General features: G+C 46.3%; 5 protein-coding genes across 5 annotated transcripts; 3 read left to right on the top strand and 2 right to left on the bottom strand.

Annotated features, from left to right (window-relative positions):
• Positions 1-2,306: 2,306 nt before the first annotated feature.
• On the bottom strand, positions 2,307-2,897 carry LOC311025835 (histone H2A; the record flags this gene model as incomplete). The annotated part of the gene is made up of 1 exon (XM_084028963.1): positions 2,307-2,897. The coding sequence occupies one exon, from the start codon at positions 2,895-2,897 to the stop codon at positions 2,517-2,519; it is 381 nt and encodes a 126-aa protein (XP_083885089.1). The 3' UTR covers positions 2,307-2,516.
• Positions 2,898-4,325: 1,428 nt separating this feature from the next.
• Positions 4,326-4,987, top strand: LOC311025863 (histone H3.2). The gene has a single exon (XM_084029001.1). It carries the CDS (start codon positions 4,375-4,377, stop codon positions 4,783-4,785), a length of 411 nt encoding a protein of 136 aa, XP_083885127.1. The 5' UTR covers positions 4,326-4,374; the 3' UTR covers positions 4,786-4,987.
• Positions 4,988-6,745: 1,758 nt separating this feature from the next.
• LOC311026090 (histone H2A) lies at positions 6,746-7,330 on the top strand. Its single transcript, XM_084029420.1, has one exon. It carries the CDS (start codon positions 6,775-6,777, stop codon positions 7,153-7,155), a length of 381 nt encoding a protein of 126 aa, XP_083885546.1. The 5' UTR covers positions 6,746-6,774; the 3' UTR covers positions 7,156-7,330.
• Positions 7,331-8,409: 1,079 nt separating this feature from the next.
• Positions 8,410-8,952, top strand: LOC311025733 (histone H4). Its single transcript, XM_084028819.1, has one exon. It carries the CDS (start codon positions 8,453-8,455, stop codon positions 8,762-8,764), a length of 312 nt encoding a protein of 103 aa, XP_083884945.1. The 5' UTR covers positions 8,410-8,452; the 3' UTR covers positions 8,765-8,952.
• A 148-nt stretch (positions 8,953-9,100) lies between these two features.
• On the bottom strand, positions 9,101-12,969 carry LOC311025532 (alpha-1A adrenergic receptor-like; the record flags this gene model as incomplete). Its single annotated transcript, XM_084028470.1, has 5 exons — positions 9,101-9,379; positions 9,619-9,740; positions 11,217-11,601; positions 11,846-12,097; positions 12,670-12,969. The coding sequence occupies 5 exons, from the start codon at positions 12,967-12,969 to the stop codon at positions 9,128-9,130; spliced, it is 1,311 nt and encodes a 436-aa protein (XP_083884596.1). The 3' UTR covers positions 9,101-9,127.
• Positions 12,970-16,208: the final 3,239 nt, after the last annotated feature.

Genomic DNA, 16,208 nt, shown 5'->3' with positions numbered 1-16,208 from the left:
GTGTGTGTGGTGTATATGAATCTGTGTGTGTGTATGTGTGTGTGTGTGTGTATGTGATCTAGCTAAATGGATTTAAACTGCAGGTGATCCAGCCAGCAATTGCTGCGGCTACCAGAGAACAACGCAGACAACCCCAAAAGATAGGCCAAAACAAGCTAACCTATCTATGGCAGCACCGCAGAGCAAAGGCAATTGACATTATCCTTAATGACTCCATGTTTCCCACGCCACCGCCAGACCCTGGTGACACTGAACAAGTGTATGATTTCTATCTGGAAAAATGCCAGTCTGATCCATCTGCTCTTTCGCTTGAATTACCCCCGTGGAATGACGACTTAGACATCACAATGACTGAGTCACCGCCATGTACATAAGCATTTACAGTAGAGGACGTCGAAAAGGTCATTGTAAACCTGCCTAATAATAAAGCAAGTGGATCAGATGGCTCGGATGTGGACCAAGGCACAAACACATCAAACAAAATAAAACTAGTGCTTGGTGAGTGGTTTATATGAATGTGTATGTGTGCATGTAGATGATGTTGGGTACCAGTGATAGAGGATAGTGTTCAGTGTGTTGGTTTAGTCCACTATAGGAGGTTGGGTGGCTTTGGCCAGCTGCAGGATGAGTGACAGAGGGGTGTTGGTTGTATTGTTTTCTTGAGGGCTGGGGCTTTTGAGATGGTGATGTTGTGATTGTTTATTGTTAGGTTGATGTTTGCCTGTAGACGCTGTTTTTTGGTAAAGATGATATATTGGGTTTTGGCGGTGGTTAAGTTTGATTCTGCAGATATTTTACCAGTTTTCTATTTCTTTGATGCATATTGTGAGTTTTTTTGCTGCAAGTTTTGGAATTCTTGAAGATGACCAGTAGCAGAGATCGTCTACAAACTGTGATACTCTGGCAGTGGCTGGGGGGTAGTAGATGTCTGAGATGTAAAGGAGGGAGAGGAGTGGACTGAGATCTGCCCCTTGGGGGACTCCTGCTTGGGGGGTGAAAGGTGATGAGATGGTGGAGACGACCTTGACTTTGATTTGTCTGTTACCGATGAAGCTTGAGATGATGGATTGAGTGGGCTTAGGGAGTTTGTGGTTTTTGTCCAGTATCCTGTAAATAAATCCATTGTGCCATAGTTTGTCAAAAGCTTTTTCCATGTCAAAAATATTGCAAGTGTTATATGTTTTTTGTTGAAGTTTCTGTAGATGTCTTCTGATGGTGGATCTTCCCTTTCTAAAACCAGCTTGGTGAAGGCCCAAGAGGTCCATAGTGTCAGTGTGGTGGGTGAGATGGGTTGTATGGATTCTTTTGAATAGTTTGCCTATGTGACTCAGGAGGCTTATGGGGCAGTAGCTGGTGGGGTCGTGAGGGTCTTTTCCGGGTTTATGGATCATGGTGACAAGTGCTGATTTCCAAGGTGAGGGAAAGTGACCAGTCATTGGGCTTGCAGAGAAGAGCTGTCCAAGGTGCTGAAGGTAGATGACTGGGGCTTGTTTTATTAATGCTGTGTCGACGTCGCCTTCCCCTGGTGCTTTGTTTTTTTTGTTAATATTGTGATAGCGGCGGACGTAGTAAAGGACTAAATACACCAAATTCAGTTGGAAGGGGCATAACTGGTATACAGCCATAAGTGCTTTTTCCCCTTTTAAATTAAAAGTTTTTCTTTCTTTTTTATTATGTTGTATGTATTTGAATAATAATTGATTTAAAACTTTACATTTAACATTCTAATACTTCTATATGTCTATATATTGTATACGTTTATGTATGATAAATGGTAAATAGTAAATGGTCCTCATTTATATAGTGCTTTTAACCAGCAATCTTGTGAAATGAATCTGCATTAAATCGTAATAGGAAATAAGTACTCTCATTCTATTCTGTCAGTATTGTTTTTTTTCTTAAAGATTAATTTACAGAATATTAAGGCGTATGAAATAGATAAGATAACTTAAATAGTGTAAAATTGAAACATGTGACCGCAATATAAAATAAACAATAAAGGACATACATAGTAGTGAGTCTATTGTTTCATATTTGCTAGGGTCCAAATATTCTCTTCGTTAGTCTTAAAGCTCTGAGATGATCTGACCAGAAGTTCTTTTAAAAACCATTTGGAAGCGTGGATGAAGAATATGACCAAAAGTATTCACTTGTTTAGAGCAGATCTCTTAATGTCCTTCATGTTGACCATAATAATGAATAACACAATATGTTGTCTTGGAGGAAGTAGTTGGGTTCAGTTGACATCTTGCAAATCCTCCTCGAAGGCCTCAGAAGTATAAAAACACCTGATAAGTAGTTTAAATATTACGACAGTTTATACATACGTTTGATATCAGATCTTAAGTTGTGGTTTTGTTGTGCTCAGCTTTATTACTGGGATTTACACCTGAATGTTAATATATTAATGTGGCTGGTTGCAATTCCATTAAACATAAACATTAAGGATGCAGGTCTTTAGGTGTGGTGGGTGGCTCTTAAAAGAGCCTTTGTTGTGGTCTGAACGAATTCAGGGTTTACTTCTTGGCGGCCTTCTCGGTCTTCTTGGGCAACAGCACCGCCTGGATGTTGGGCAGCACGCCGCCCTGAGCGATGGTCACTCCGCCCAGCAGCTTGTTGAGCTCCTCGTCGTTGCGGACGGCCAGCTGCAGGTGACGGGGGATGATACGGGTCTTCTTGTTGTCGCGGGCAGCGTTCCCGGCCAGCTCCAGGATCTCAGCGGTCAGGTACTCCAGCACCGCCGCCAGGTACACCGGGGCTCCGGCGCCGACACGCTGTGCGTAGTTACCCTTCCTCAAGTGTCTGTGGACACGGCCGACGGGGAACTGAAGCCCGGCCCGGGAGGAGCGGCTCTTCGCCTTCGCTCTGACCTTACCGCCTTTACCACGTCCGGACATCTTTGAACCTCTTCGTTGGTTGCTTCTAGGAAGTTCATCGTCACGACGGCGACACCGTTTTTATACCTGCAACCGAGCTGCTCCGTGATTGGTCAGACGGAGCGCAGCTGCGATCGGCCAATCAGAGAAGAGCAGGTCAAGTTTCTTATTTACTACAGTATAGTGGTGGATTTCTTGTGCGGTGTTTCAAATTAAAGCGTTGCGGATTAAACCGGAGGTTAGTGAAATCATTTCTACAATGCACCTAATATTAATATTCCCTTTCATATTACGTTGGTGGAAATGAGTAAATAAAGGATTCTGAATTTTGTAACATAAGGCTACACCCCCTCAGAATCACCCGTTTGAAGGGGTGGGGTGAAAGGGCTGAAAATGAGGGCTGCGGTCGAATAGTCTACGGTTCCCAAGTAGGTTTGATTTTGAGATTGGTGGGGACACAAAAGTGCTCCAAGGCAGCACTCATGAAAGTTGACGTTTTTTGCATTAGCAATCATAATTTCACGTCATGAAAATGTTACAGGTTCGATTACTTAATATTAATTAATTATATTTTATAATTGTAAAAGCACATGATCATCTAGAATCTGAGGTTTTATTGTATTTCCACCACAAATTTTCTTTATTTGTGTTTTGAAACCGTTGCTCTCTTCTACACAAATACATGGAAATAAGAATTAAAAATAACTTTAAAAAAAGTGTATCTCTTTGGCATTAAATATTCTCTTTTATTCAATATCTGTATTGTTGAGCCTCTACCTATACACCCTTGAAATAACTTACACTTTGACTCCTAAAGAAGTCTCTTATATCCACTTTTCTTTTCTTTGACATCCTTCCAATCCTGTACAGCACACACGCACCCACACAGACACAAACACAAATGTAAAAAATGACACCACTGATATTAAAATCCATCTAGCTGACGTGACCCAGGAAGAACAAATGCCGAACATGTTAACAACCTGCAGATAACATGCACTGCCTCTCGTCCGGTCCAACTAGCAGATTGCAGGTAGTTTTAACAAGCAGAAGGAGTGGCAGTGAGGACAAACAATCACATGTAAGTTAGCGAGAAACCGGCAGCCGATCAGGGAGCGGTATTTAGGTTAGAGGCGGGACTTCTAGCAGAGACCGACATAACCCTTTGTGTGCCATAATCACTGACTAAACACTACGGACAGCGGTTGTATTGATAGATAGTGACTACACATGGGTAGGGACGTGTCCCTAGCGTCCCTACCCAATTCTACGCCCTTGAAGGTTCCTAACTGCGGAAGTGTTTACGGTCTCAGAGCATCGGTGTCATGCTGCTCTGTGATTGGTGTACTTGAATGTGTTTGTTGCTGCAGCGCATGTGACTCGCGGCTCGGACCAATCAGCGCCGCCCTACTGCGGCAGCTCCTTGATAAAGCCGCCGTTCCCCGTCAGACAGCATTCGTTCTCTCACTGTGAACACAGAGGAGCCTGATCTACTACGATGGCCAGAACCAAGCAGACAGCCCGGAAGTCCACCGGCGGGAAAGCTCCGAGGAAGCAGCTGGCGACCAAGGCTGCCCGTAAGAGCGCCCCGGCCACCGGCGGAGTCAAGAAGCCCCACCGTTACAGGCCCGGAACCGTGGCTCTCCGCGAGATCCGGCGCTACCAGAAGTCCACCGAGCTGCTGATCCGCAAGCTGCCCTTCCAGCGTCTGGTCAGAGAGATCGCGCAGGACTTCAAGACCGACCTGCGCTTCCAGAGCTCCGCTGTTATGGCTCTGCAGGAGTCCAGCGAGGCTTACCTGGTCGGCCTGTTCGAGGACACCAACCTGTGCGCCATCCACGCCAAGAGGGTCACCATCATGCCCAAAGACATCCAGCTAGCCCGCCGCATCCGCGGAGAGAGGGCTTGAGCTGACCTGAGACCAGCACAAGATAAACGGCTCTTTTAAGAGCCACATACACACCCACAATAAGGAGTTACAGCTTCCATCATACCACTCTGAAGCACACATCTTCTACACGTGGTCAGCAGAGTTACTGCAGGGGTCCCTAAAACATTGCTTTTGAATATCTCCAAAAACACAACATGAACACAGCCAATAATAAGCTTAAACACACATTAATGTTTAATATGTTGAATTGTGATATAGAAATGCCAACAACTTTGGTGACCGTTAAATTGCATATGGGTTTTTATATAATTTTAAAAACGTCTTTAAAGTAGATAGTCATCACATTAATTAATGAATTTTAAGTAGTAGTTGACTATGAAGTCCTTTATTTTCTCATTTTAAATGGATGGAATAAGTCACAATAAATTCTGATTAAATGTGTCCAACAAATGTAACTTTCATCAAACTATTCAAACATAAAAAGGCAACTAACGTAATATGAAAGATAATATTACAGTTTTTCTCAGTCGCTTTGGTGCTTTTCTCACATCACTATTAGCACTTGCACAGCAGTTAGTGCATTTCTCAAAACAATTAGTGCAAACTGCAAAACCTAGTGGATAACCTGCGAAATCACGTCACTTGCTCAAAATGGATAGTCCATTCCTCAAAAGCAAGTATTCATGCCAATGAAACTGCCAGTGTCATCAAAATGAATGTTGTGACACCATCGTTTACGAACAAGATAGTCAAATTGCTTTGTCATGTTTTCATTATGACAGTTTATTCTCTCTGTGTTTTCCAAAGCAAAAAAAAGATCAGAACTCGGTGACACTACCTGAAAATGCTCAAGACAGCACTAGACACTACTAGTACAGCCATTTGAAAACTAGAGTAAAGTTACACATTGCTGTAGTTGGGGGAGTAAGGGAGTACAAGACACTGGATACGTACGTTTCACATTTTTACTGTATATGCTCTTTGCAATTCTACAGCACTGGGTAAAAGAAAAATACACTACAGTCACTTATTTAGAACAAACATAAGAAACTTTTTGGTAGAGCTTCAATTCACAGTGGTTCTTCCAACATTTGGTTGCACCCTCCGACCAGCCTCAGCCATCGTGAGGCCGCGATTGAAAACATGATCCACAACTGTAGCCCTCATTTCATTAGGAATCTGTCTATGTATTTGGCCTCTTCTCCCTCTTCCTCTGTTTTGTAGAAATGGCACACACTATGTCCTGCTCGGTTCATGTATGCTTGCCAAGTGAGGGTTCGTGGAATTCATCCCTGAGTGACCGTGAACAAGTGGCTTGTCATGGTTACAACTAATACGTCACACACCTCCTCGTGAGTGAAAGCTGGAGTTCACCTGAGAGCAATTGTTCAATTTAGGAGACATTTCCAGGAAAAAATGATAAAGAAAGGTTTACAATTTGATAACTAGTTCAACAATTTTGTATGTAATGACTCAAGCAATGAAATGAAGACTATTAGTTTTATTAGAAACGACTATTATCCATAAGTATAGTTAATTTTGACTGACATGACATAAGCAAATGATAATGTTATAAAACAGCAGATAATTGTATGAAAGCAGCTGATACATGTCCAAAAGCATTTGCAATTTGTTCAGAGGAAGGAGACATTGCTACTATGATGCGCACAAATGACTAAATGTTGTGGAGGTTGAACTAATAGTAACTTTCATTCTGATCTGAGAAAAGAATCAAAGCGACTGAGAACAACTTTAATATTATGTGCATCGTGGAAATTATTTCACTAACTTCCGGTTCAAGCGACAACTCTTTATTTTGAAACACCGCACAAGAAATCCACCACTTTACTGTGGTAAATAAGAAACTTGACCTGCTCTTCTCTGATTGGCCGATCGCAGCTGCGCTCCGTCTGGCCAATCACGGAGTAGCTCGGTTTCAGCTATAAAAACGGTGTTGCCGCCGTGGTGAGAAACTTCCTTAAACGCAACCAACAAAGAAGCTCAAAGATGTCTGGACGTGGTAAAGGCGGTAAGGTCAGAGCGAAGGCGAAGAGCCGCTCCTCCCGGGCCGGGCTTCAGTTCCCCGTCGGCCGTGTCCACAGACACTTGAGGAAGGGTAACTACGCACAGCGTGTCGGCGCCGGAGCCCCGGTGTACCTGGCGGCGGTGCTGGAGTACCTGACCGCTGAGATCCTGGAGCTGGCCGGGAACGCTGCCCGCGACAACAAGAAGACCCGTATCATCCCCCGTCACCTGCAGCTGGCCGTCCGCAACGACGAGGAGCTCAACAAGCTGCTGGGCGGAGTGACCATCGCTCAGGGCGGCGTGCTGCCCAACATCCAGGCGGTGCTGCTGCCCAAGAAGACCGAGAAGGCCGCCAAGAAGTAAACCCTGAATTCGTTCAGACCACAAAAAAGGCTCTTTTAAGAGCCACCCACCACACCTAAAGACCTGCATCCTTAATGTTTATGTTTAATGGAATCACAACCAGACACATTAATATATTAACCTTCAGGTGTAAATCCTATTAATAAAGCTGAGCACAACAAAACCGCACATTATGTTATGATATGAAACATGTAAACAGTCCTAATGTTGAACATGTCTTAATTCCACAACTCGACAACAAACATATTCCCCTCTCCCTGTTTAACTCTAATTGTTTTTAACTGGGAATCTAATTTCTCTTAGATGTGATGGTATTGATATTGTGCTACTTTATTAATGTCTGTAGAGTCCTGAACTTCTAAGAAGCCATGAAACTACTTATCAGGTGTTTTTATACTTCTGTGGCCTTCGGGGAGGATTTGCAAGCTGTCAACTGAACCCAACTTCTTCCTCCAAGACAACATATTGTGTTATCATTGCCGCCATGCTTCCGTCAGTCTGCCCCAGGGCAAGCTGTAGATACTATTGTAGTTTACCACCACCGGTATGACTGTGTGAATGAATGGAAACCTGTCAGAGCGCTTGAGTGTCTAGAAAAGCGCCATACAAATCCAATCCATTACTATTATTCATTAGTATAGTCAACATGAAGGACATTAAGAGATCTGCTCTAAACAACTGAATACTTTTGGTCAAATTCTTCATCCACGCTTCCAAATGGTTTTTAAAAGAACTTCTGGTCAGATCCTCTCAGAGCTTTGAGACTAGCAAAGAGAATGTTTGATACCTAGCCAATATGAAACAATAGACTCACTACTATGTATGTCCTTTATTTATTTTATATTGTCACGTTTCAATTTTACACTATTTAAGTTATCTTTTGTATTTTATACGCCTTAATATTCTGTAAGTTAATCTTTAAGAAAAAAAACAAAACAATACTGACTGAATAGAATGAGCGTATTTATTTCTTACTACATTTAATGCAGATTTATTTCACAATAGAAAGATTGTATCATACATAATATACATACACTTATACAGTGTATAGACATATATAAGTATTATAATGTTAAATGTAAAGTTTTAAATCAATTATTATTCAAATACATACAACATAAAAAAAAAGAAAGAAAAACTTTTCATTTGAAAGGGAAAAAGCGCTAAGTTTTGGCCCCGCCCACTGAAGTTGGTGCTTTTAGTCCTCTAATACGTCCGCCGCCTATCTTTAAATACCGCCTCTCGAACAATTTACACCCCATTCGTTTCTGACGATCCAACTTGACACCTAATCAACATGAGCGGAAGAGGTAAAGGCGGGAAAGGACTCGGTAAAGGAGGCGCCAAGCGTCACCGTAAAGTCCTCCGTGATAACATCCAGGGGATCACCAAGCCCGCTATCCGCCGTCTGGCTCGCCGTGGCGGAGTGAAGCGTATCTCTGGTCTGATCTACGAGGAGACCCGCGGTGTGTTGAAGGTGTTCCTGGAGAACGTCATCCGTGACGCCGTCACCTACACCGAGCACGCCAAGAGGAAGACGGTGACCGCCATGGACGTGGTCTACGCTCTGAAGAGGCAGGGCCGCACCCTGTACGGCTTCGGAGGCTAGACCCGATCCCGAACTTAGACCCGAAACCCAAAGGCTCTTTTAAGAGCCACACACTTCTTCTGAAGAGTCGGATCTCCTTTGTTGTTTACACCGTTGGCAGGTTAAAGGCGTTACATTTAATTGAGTGGTTGACTGGAGGTGTGGTGGAAATGAGTCCGCTCCAGAAATAAACATTCCCGGGGTAGATGTTTCTGTACTTTTTTTTTTTTTTTTTTTTTAGTATGGTAACACTCGCACATAAGCACGACTCCACAATAAAAAACATTGATTTATAACCCGATGGTTCCCGGTTGAAATGTTTAGAAGTGACTATCGGATTAATTAAGGTGGTCTGGGTGCGTGGCCTCCTGCACTGGCTGCTGTTCAACACGTCGACCCCGATGCCGACCCAGCATCGGTGGCGAGCCGGGCTAGGATGTCCTCTTCCTTTCCGGGGATTAGGTATCTGTCCGAGGACGAGGGCCTATGCGGGGGGCGGAGTCTGGGGGTGACGTAGCGCGGGCTGGGGCTGATGGAGGACGCGGCGGTGAAGCCCTGATGGCGGCGGTAGTTATAGTGCACCTGCCAGGCCCGACGCTTCCTCTTCCACCGGCAGCGGAGGATCCGGATGAAGGCCTGGACACACAACCATCAAACGGCTGGTGATGGTAGAAGCAGCAGTAGTAGTGGTAGTGATACTATAATGGTAGTAGTATTAGTGGTAGTAGTTGTAGAAGTAGTAGTGGTGGTAGTCGTAGTTTTAGTGGCTGTAGTTGTGGAAGTAGTAATGGTGGTATTTGTAGTTGTAGAATTAGTGTTGGTAGTTGTAGAAGTAGTAATGGTAGTAGTAGTATTAGTAGTCGTAGTAGTAGTACCTGTTTGAACTCCCGGCTGTAACAGGGGTAGATGATGGGGTTCAGGCAGCTGTTGAAGTATCCGAGCCAGAATATAACTTTAAAGAAAGTTTCAGGAGGACGAAGGCTGCTGTTGAATGATACTGAACACGCACACGCACGCACACACACACACACACACACACACACACACACACACACACACACACACACAAATGTAAAATGTTCAGTTTTATTTCATATTAAAACTGGTCAGGTGTTTCACCAACAGGGGGCGGTCTTTCAACAAAACACCAGAAGACCACTGCCATCAACAACCTGTTTACCAGAACACTTGAGTGTGATTGGCTGGATCTGTAAAGGTGAGTCCACGTGTCTCTCCTCACTGTCACTCTACTTGTCTCCTCTGTCCTCTACTTGTCTCCTCTGTCCTCTCCTCTGCCTTCAGGTTACAGAGGACGAGGCAGGTGACCAGCATGTTGGAGGATTGTGGTGGATCAGGTTTATTACTTTTCTTCAGATAACAGAGTACTGAGGAGGATTTCCTCCCCCCCGGCTGCTGTCTCTGACTATATATGAAGAACTTGACCTCCACCATGTGAGAAAACATGTGACACCTGCCCATGATGCATCACTGTAAAACCCAGGTATGTCCAAGTATGGCGGTTCTCCTTGTAAGACAGGAACAAGTTATTTGTTTTCCCTGATCCAGGATCTGTTGTTATTAGAAGCCTCACCAGCAGTTGAAGCTGAACCTGAATCGTGAGCAGCTTTAAATCACTCACTCAGATCATGACTCGGCACGAAGCCCAGATCATGGCTCAGCACAAAGCCCATGCTGCATCACTGAGACACTCAGAAGAACCAAGTCATGTACAGTATATGGCACCTGATGGAGCTGAGCTGCGTTCAGGGACCTCCACTAGAGTGTGGGTATTTAGCAACACAAACACCAATCAGCTGGCTGAAGGTTTTGTGGAAACCCAGACCATAAAGCCTCTCACTTCCTGTCTCACATAACACCCTCAGACCGCTGTGAGCGTTCCTGGGTCCGACACAGAACTTCAATGGGACCTCTAAGCAACAAGCTCTGGTTCTGGAAGTTTCTGAGCTCTGCAGCGAGAACCTGAACTCAGACTACAACCGTTATACTTCAGACCTTTTAACAGTGTGTTAGAACGGGCCTAGTGGATTAATTCATTATGACCCCATAGGGCTAAGCCCCGCCCCTCCTGTGTCCACCATGGGAAGAATAAACTTTCTTCCCATGGTGGACACAGGAAAGGGTGGGGCTTAGCCTCGGTTCTCTAGCTACGGGTCATGAACTTGTTTCCTCGAAGCTTCTACTTCTAAGAAAAACACTCTCTTTGAATTAAATCAACTTTCTTTAACAAATATAATTTGTCAGGTTTCACCTCATCACATGATCAACAATCCTGCAACTGGAATCTGTTATAGTATAACAGTAATATTATTAGTGCAGCCTGACATTCATGTGTGTCTGGACAGGAAGCAGCTTCAGTCCTGACGACGGATATACCAACGTTTGTACGAGTGTGTTGTTAAGGTGTTACATGTTATGTTGTTATTATTCTTACTTCAGAAAAAGTGAAACGTACCGATGGGCAGAGCCAGGAAGAAGGGAAGCCAACAGAGGATGAACATGCCCACCACCACGCCAAGCGTCTTTGCTGCCTTCTTCTCCCTGGAGAACTTCAGCAGCTTGACAGTCAGCGTGCTGCGTCCGGCCAAGGCTCCGCCCCCAACTCCGGAGCCCAGCTCCTGGATCTGCTGGTTCCTGCAGTGGATCCTGAGGGTGAGCTCGTCGGAGTTCTGCAGGCGCTCCTTCATCACGCCGGCCTCCAGGTTCTTGGTGGTGCGTTTGGCCACGACGTAGACGCGGCAGTACATGGCGAGGATGACGGCCAGCGGGATGTAGAAGGAACCGAGCGAGGAGAACAGGGCGTAGAACGGTTCCTCGGTGATCACACACACGGTGTCGTCCTGCAGGAAACCAGCACAACAAGTCCTCAATGATCAGTCAGCAGATCCTGGCCATCAGAGGATGACCAATCAGAGCTGACTGGGCTTTTTGGATGGGAGGGGCAGGAGGTCAAGCAGAGCATTTCAGAAAGCGAGACTGAGGAGAGCTGCTGCAGCAAAGCATGATGGGAAAATAAATGAGAGCATGTGAACGTGTTCTAGTGGGAACCAGAAATCCAGTGGTGCATTTTGGGTGGATGCATACCTGTGACGGCGGCTGTTTCCAGCCCAGCAGCGGGCCGATGGAGATCACGATGGCGAGGATCCAGACGGCCAGCATGGCGAGCAGCGCCCGCGTCACCGTGACGATGGTCGGGTACTGCAGCGGGCAGCGCACGCCGACGTAACGGTCGATGGAGATCACACACAGAGACATGATAGACGCTGTGCAGCACAGCACATCCACCGCCGCCCACACGTCACAGAAGACCCGGCCAAACACCCAGCGGTCCAGGACCTGCAGGGACAGGAGAACCTGAGACACCGGTCCAGGACCTGCAGGGACAGGAGAACCTGAGACACCGGTCCAGGACCTGCAGGGATAGGAGAACCTGAGACACCGGTCCAGGACCTGCAGGGATAGGAGAACCTGAGACACTGGTCCTGGACCTGCAGGGACAGGAGAACCTGAGACAGGAGAACCTGAGACACTGGTCCAGGATCTGCAGGGACAGGAGAACCTGAGACACTGGTCCAGGACCTGCAGGGACAGGAGAACCTCAGACAGGAGAACCTGAGACACTGGTCCAGGACCTGCAGGGACAGGAGAACCTGAGACACGGGTCCAGGACCTGCAGGGACAGGAGAACACCCCCCACCCCCACACACACACACACACACACATAACATGGACCACAGTGATCTGGTTAAAATATTTTGTCGATCATTCCCATCATCAATATGTGGTTCTAATTCATCTATTACTCTATTAGTCTATACATGGCATGACTACATCGACGGTGACACTAATTACACACAGTTCTCTTCGCCTGATATATCTGATAATCGATCGGGTCTCCCGTAACTGACCTCCAGCGTGGCGGACACCGGCAGCACGGTGGTCCCCAGCAGCAGGTCCGCGATGGCCAGGTTGATGATGAAGTAGTTGGTCGGGGTCCGCAGGTGCCGGTTGCAGACCACCGACAGGATGACCAGGATGTTCCCCACGATGGCGAACGTGATGAAGGAGGCCAGCACCATGCCCACCGGCACCGCCCGGCTCAGGTCCAGCGGGGCGTTAGAGTGGTTTGAGGAGGAGTTCGAGGCCGGCAGCGGAGGCTCAGTCCCGGCATACAGGTCCGCAGAGGAGCCGTTAGTCCACAGACTCATAGTGAAGCGGTCCGTCTACACTTTTTATATTAAAACCACTATGACGCCGTCACCTTGTTGTAACCATTAAACTGAACGGGAACCTAACGGTGGTAACGTTAACTTAACCTAACGGTAACTTAATGTTAACTTTACGGTAACAACGTTAACTTGATGGTAAACCTACCGGTAAACCTACTCACTAGCGATTGTCTTCAGCTGCGGTTTAAAGTCATCATGACAACGCATTCTGGAGGTCAAACGCGCTCGCGCTGGGTCCTCGGTTTGCGCGGGAGGCGCGTGCAGCAGTAGCTGGAGGTTCGGCTGCGCTCGGAGAGTCCGGAGGGTCAGTCGGCTCCACTCGGAGACTCCGGACGGTCAGACAGCGTCCCGCCGGCCGGTGGAGCTCCTCCTCCGGTTAAAGAGCTGCTTGTGGCACGGCTCCCTCCCGGGTCTCTGTCTCCTTTTATGGTCCAAGTGTTAAATGTGGGAAAGTTTCAACTGAAGAGAGAAAAAAGGAAAAAGAGACGTTTCTCTCACGAGGAGAGAGACCCGTAGGTAGTGTCTGTCTATCTGTCTGCCTGTCTGTCTCTCTACCTGTCTGTCTAGTTTCATTACATCCAGAGCAGATTATCCAGTAGGACTCCCTGAGGTGCAAAAAATAAATACATTGCTTTATTTATTTCATGTAGGATGTAGGAAGCATGTCTCTCGGTCCTCCGTATGCCTTTATCAACTTCTAGAGGTTCAACGTGAGACACCTGACGGGTCAGAGGTCAGGGGTCAGAGGTCTTTTGACTTTGACTCATTGGAATTAACACACAAACACACCTACCTGACTTTGTTGTGATTCAGTTCCACATTCGCTCACTAGAGCACCAAATGTGGATCAATCCACTGCTGAAAGTAGCCCTGCACAAAGATTCACGTGTTCTGTAGGAGCCAATGAGACACTGACAGGAAGTCATCAAAATATAACCAATAAACATTGAGCGCCATCATGGCTCTGAAGAAAGGAAAGGATCTCAAACTCAACTTACCTGTGGGCCGCTGGAGGTAGAGTCTGGGTGAGGCTGGGCTGCATCAAGTATTCCACAAAAAAAAGGGACCAATGTTAGTGGGTATGTGCTCAATAGTCCGGAAATTACGATACAAGTGACCAACGTTGCTAATTCGTGTTGTTGTCACGAGCCTGAGCTATGGTAGCCCACACACACGGGCACGTACAGGGCAACGACTCACGCAGATAAAGTGAAGAAAAAAACGTGCAGGTCGCACTAACACCAAGCTTTGATTTCAGGTAGGGGGCTGCAAAATATCGTTCGGCCGCGAGTCTGAGACCCCTGATCTAAAGTCTCCTTTCGGTTCTTTCAGGAAAACGGCGCCAACTAGAGGAGAAACGGAGACACTCGGCAGACGCACGCAGAGCTGCCCTCCAGGCGAGTGACCCGAGAGAGCGACAGCCAATCAGAGAGCAGGTCATCAGGTGGGTCTGATGATTGTACAGCAAAGTTTAGATATAAATGCATGAATGAGGATGAGAGTTTACAGGTAACAAAGTCCAGAACAGAGTTCAGAGGCCTGTACTATGAAGCAGGTTCAACATACCCAGGGTATCTTTCAGTTATCCAGGTCACACGAAGCTGGTTATCAACTCTGTAAGTCAACCCAGGGTTTCCCTGTCGAGCTATGGGCGCATGCACATAAAAGAGGTGGCGTTTGCAGCATTTGACAAACATCACAAACATGGATCAGTCTACGGGCAGCGGAGCGGCATATTTCATGTACGGGGAGCAAACCCTAATCTTACAGAAATATAATACAGGCAAAAAGCAACAGTTTCATCTGCCAAATGTAGGAAGGACAGCTGGCAAAAACTCGCCAACTGTGTTTATTTGTAAGTCGTATTAATAGTATTAATAGTTGTATAATATGCCTGCCCCATCATAAGGACACTACTAGATCTGACTGATTAAATGCATGTGTAAAGTGTGCTGATAGTTCAGTGGTAGAGTACCGCCCCATGTACCGAGACAGCGGTCCCGGGTTCATATCCGCCCTGCAGTTATAAAGCATGTCGTCCCTCTCTCTCTCCCCTTTAACTCTCACGCTGTCCTCCCGCAATAAAAACCCAGAAAGATAACTAATAAACAAATAAATGTGTTGCTTAGATGTATTCTTATGGCGTGGTGTATGTCATGATATCAGCCTCATTCTTTCAGCTGCAATCCCGGCGGTGTAAAACGGACATGGGAGCAAATAATATAAATATAAAAACATAATTCAAAGTGGGCTGCACGGTGGTGTAGTGGGTAGCACTGTCGCCTCACAGCAAGAGGGTCCTGGGTTTGATTCCTGGGTCGGGTTTGGGTTCCTTCTGTGTGGAGTTTGCATGTTCTCCCCATGTGAGCGTGGGTTCTCTCCGGGTTCTCCGGCTTCCTCCCACAGTCCAAAGACATGCAGGATGGGGATAGGTTCATTGGTGACTCTAAATTGCCCGTAGGTGTGAATGTGAGCGTGAATGGTTGTTTGTCTCTACATGTCGGCCCTGTGATAGACTGGCGTCCTGTCCAGGGTGTACCCTGACTTCGCCCAATGACAGCTGGGATCGGCTCCAGCCCCCCCGCGACCCTGAATACAGGATAAGCGGTAGAAAATGGATGGATGGATGGAATTCAAAGTGGTAAGGAGGCTGTATGCTGACACAGATAAGTCATTCCCTCCGATGAGAAGCTGTAGGCTATCTCTCTTATAAAAGAGATAGCCTACAGCTAAAAAATCGCCAGGGAAAGAAAAAATGCATTTTGCCGGTCTCTGAACACTCCAGTTCTCCTAAGAGATCCGATCCACCAAGCTTCTTTTACATTTTTACATTTTTATTTATACTTGCACCAAGAGAGCTGATTGGTCAGTAGGCGGTGTTTTTCTACACGTTGATCGATTATCAGGAACATAACCTGCTCCGGAGCAGGTTAGCCCTGCAGCGTAAGTTACCATGGTACCCCGGGTATCTACCCCGGTAAGAAGTGAACCAGCGTCGTAGGACGGAAAACCCAGAGTTAACCCTGAAGTTACCTTGCTAAGCCCAAATCCTGCTTCGTAGTACAGGCCCCAGGTTGTCATGACGATGAAGAGGCTGATGAGATCTCTGATGAGACAATGACTGGGGACGTCACCATGACGACGTCCACTTTTTATAGACAGCGTCTCACTTCAAACCAGCGAGTCCTCGAGGACTCTCTCAGACCTTCTGAGGCCGT

This window comes from Eutrigla gurnardus (assembly GCF_963514095.1).
Source record: "Eutrigla gurnardus genome assembly, chromosome: 15".
In the NCBI taxonomy this organism is placed as follows: domain Eukaryota; kingdom Metazoa; phylum Chordata; class Actinopteri; order Perciformes; family Triglidae; genus Eutrigla; species Eutrigla gurnardus.
The sequence above is the reverse complement of the archived record's forward strand: the minus strand, read 5'-3'. Positions and strand labels throughout refer to the sequence as shown.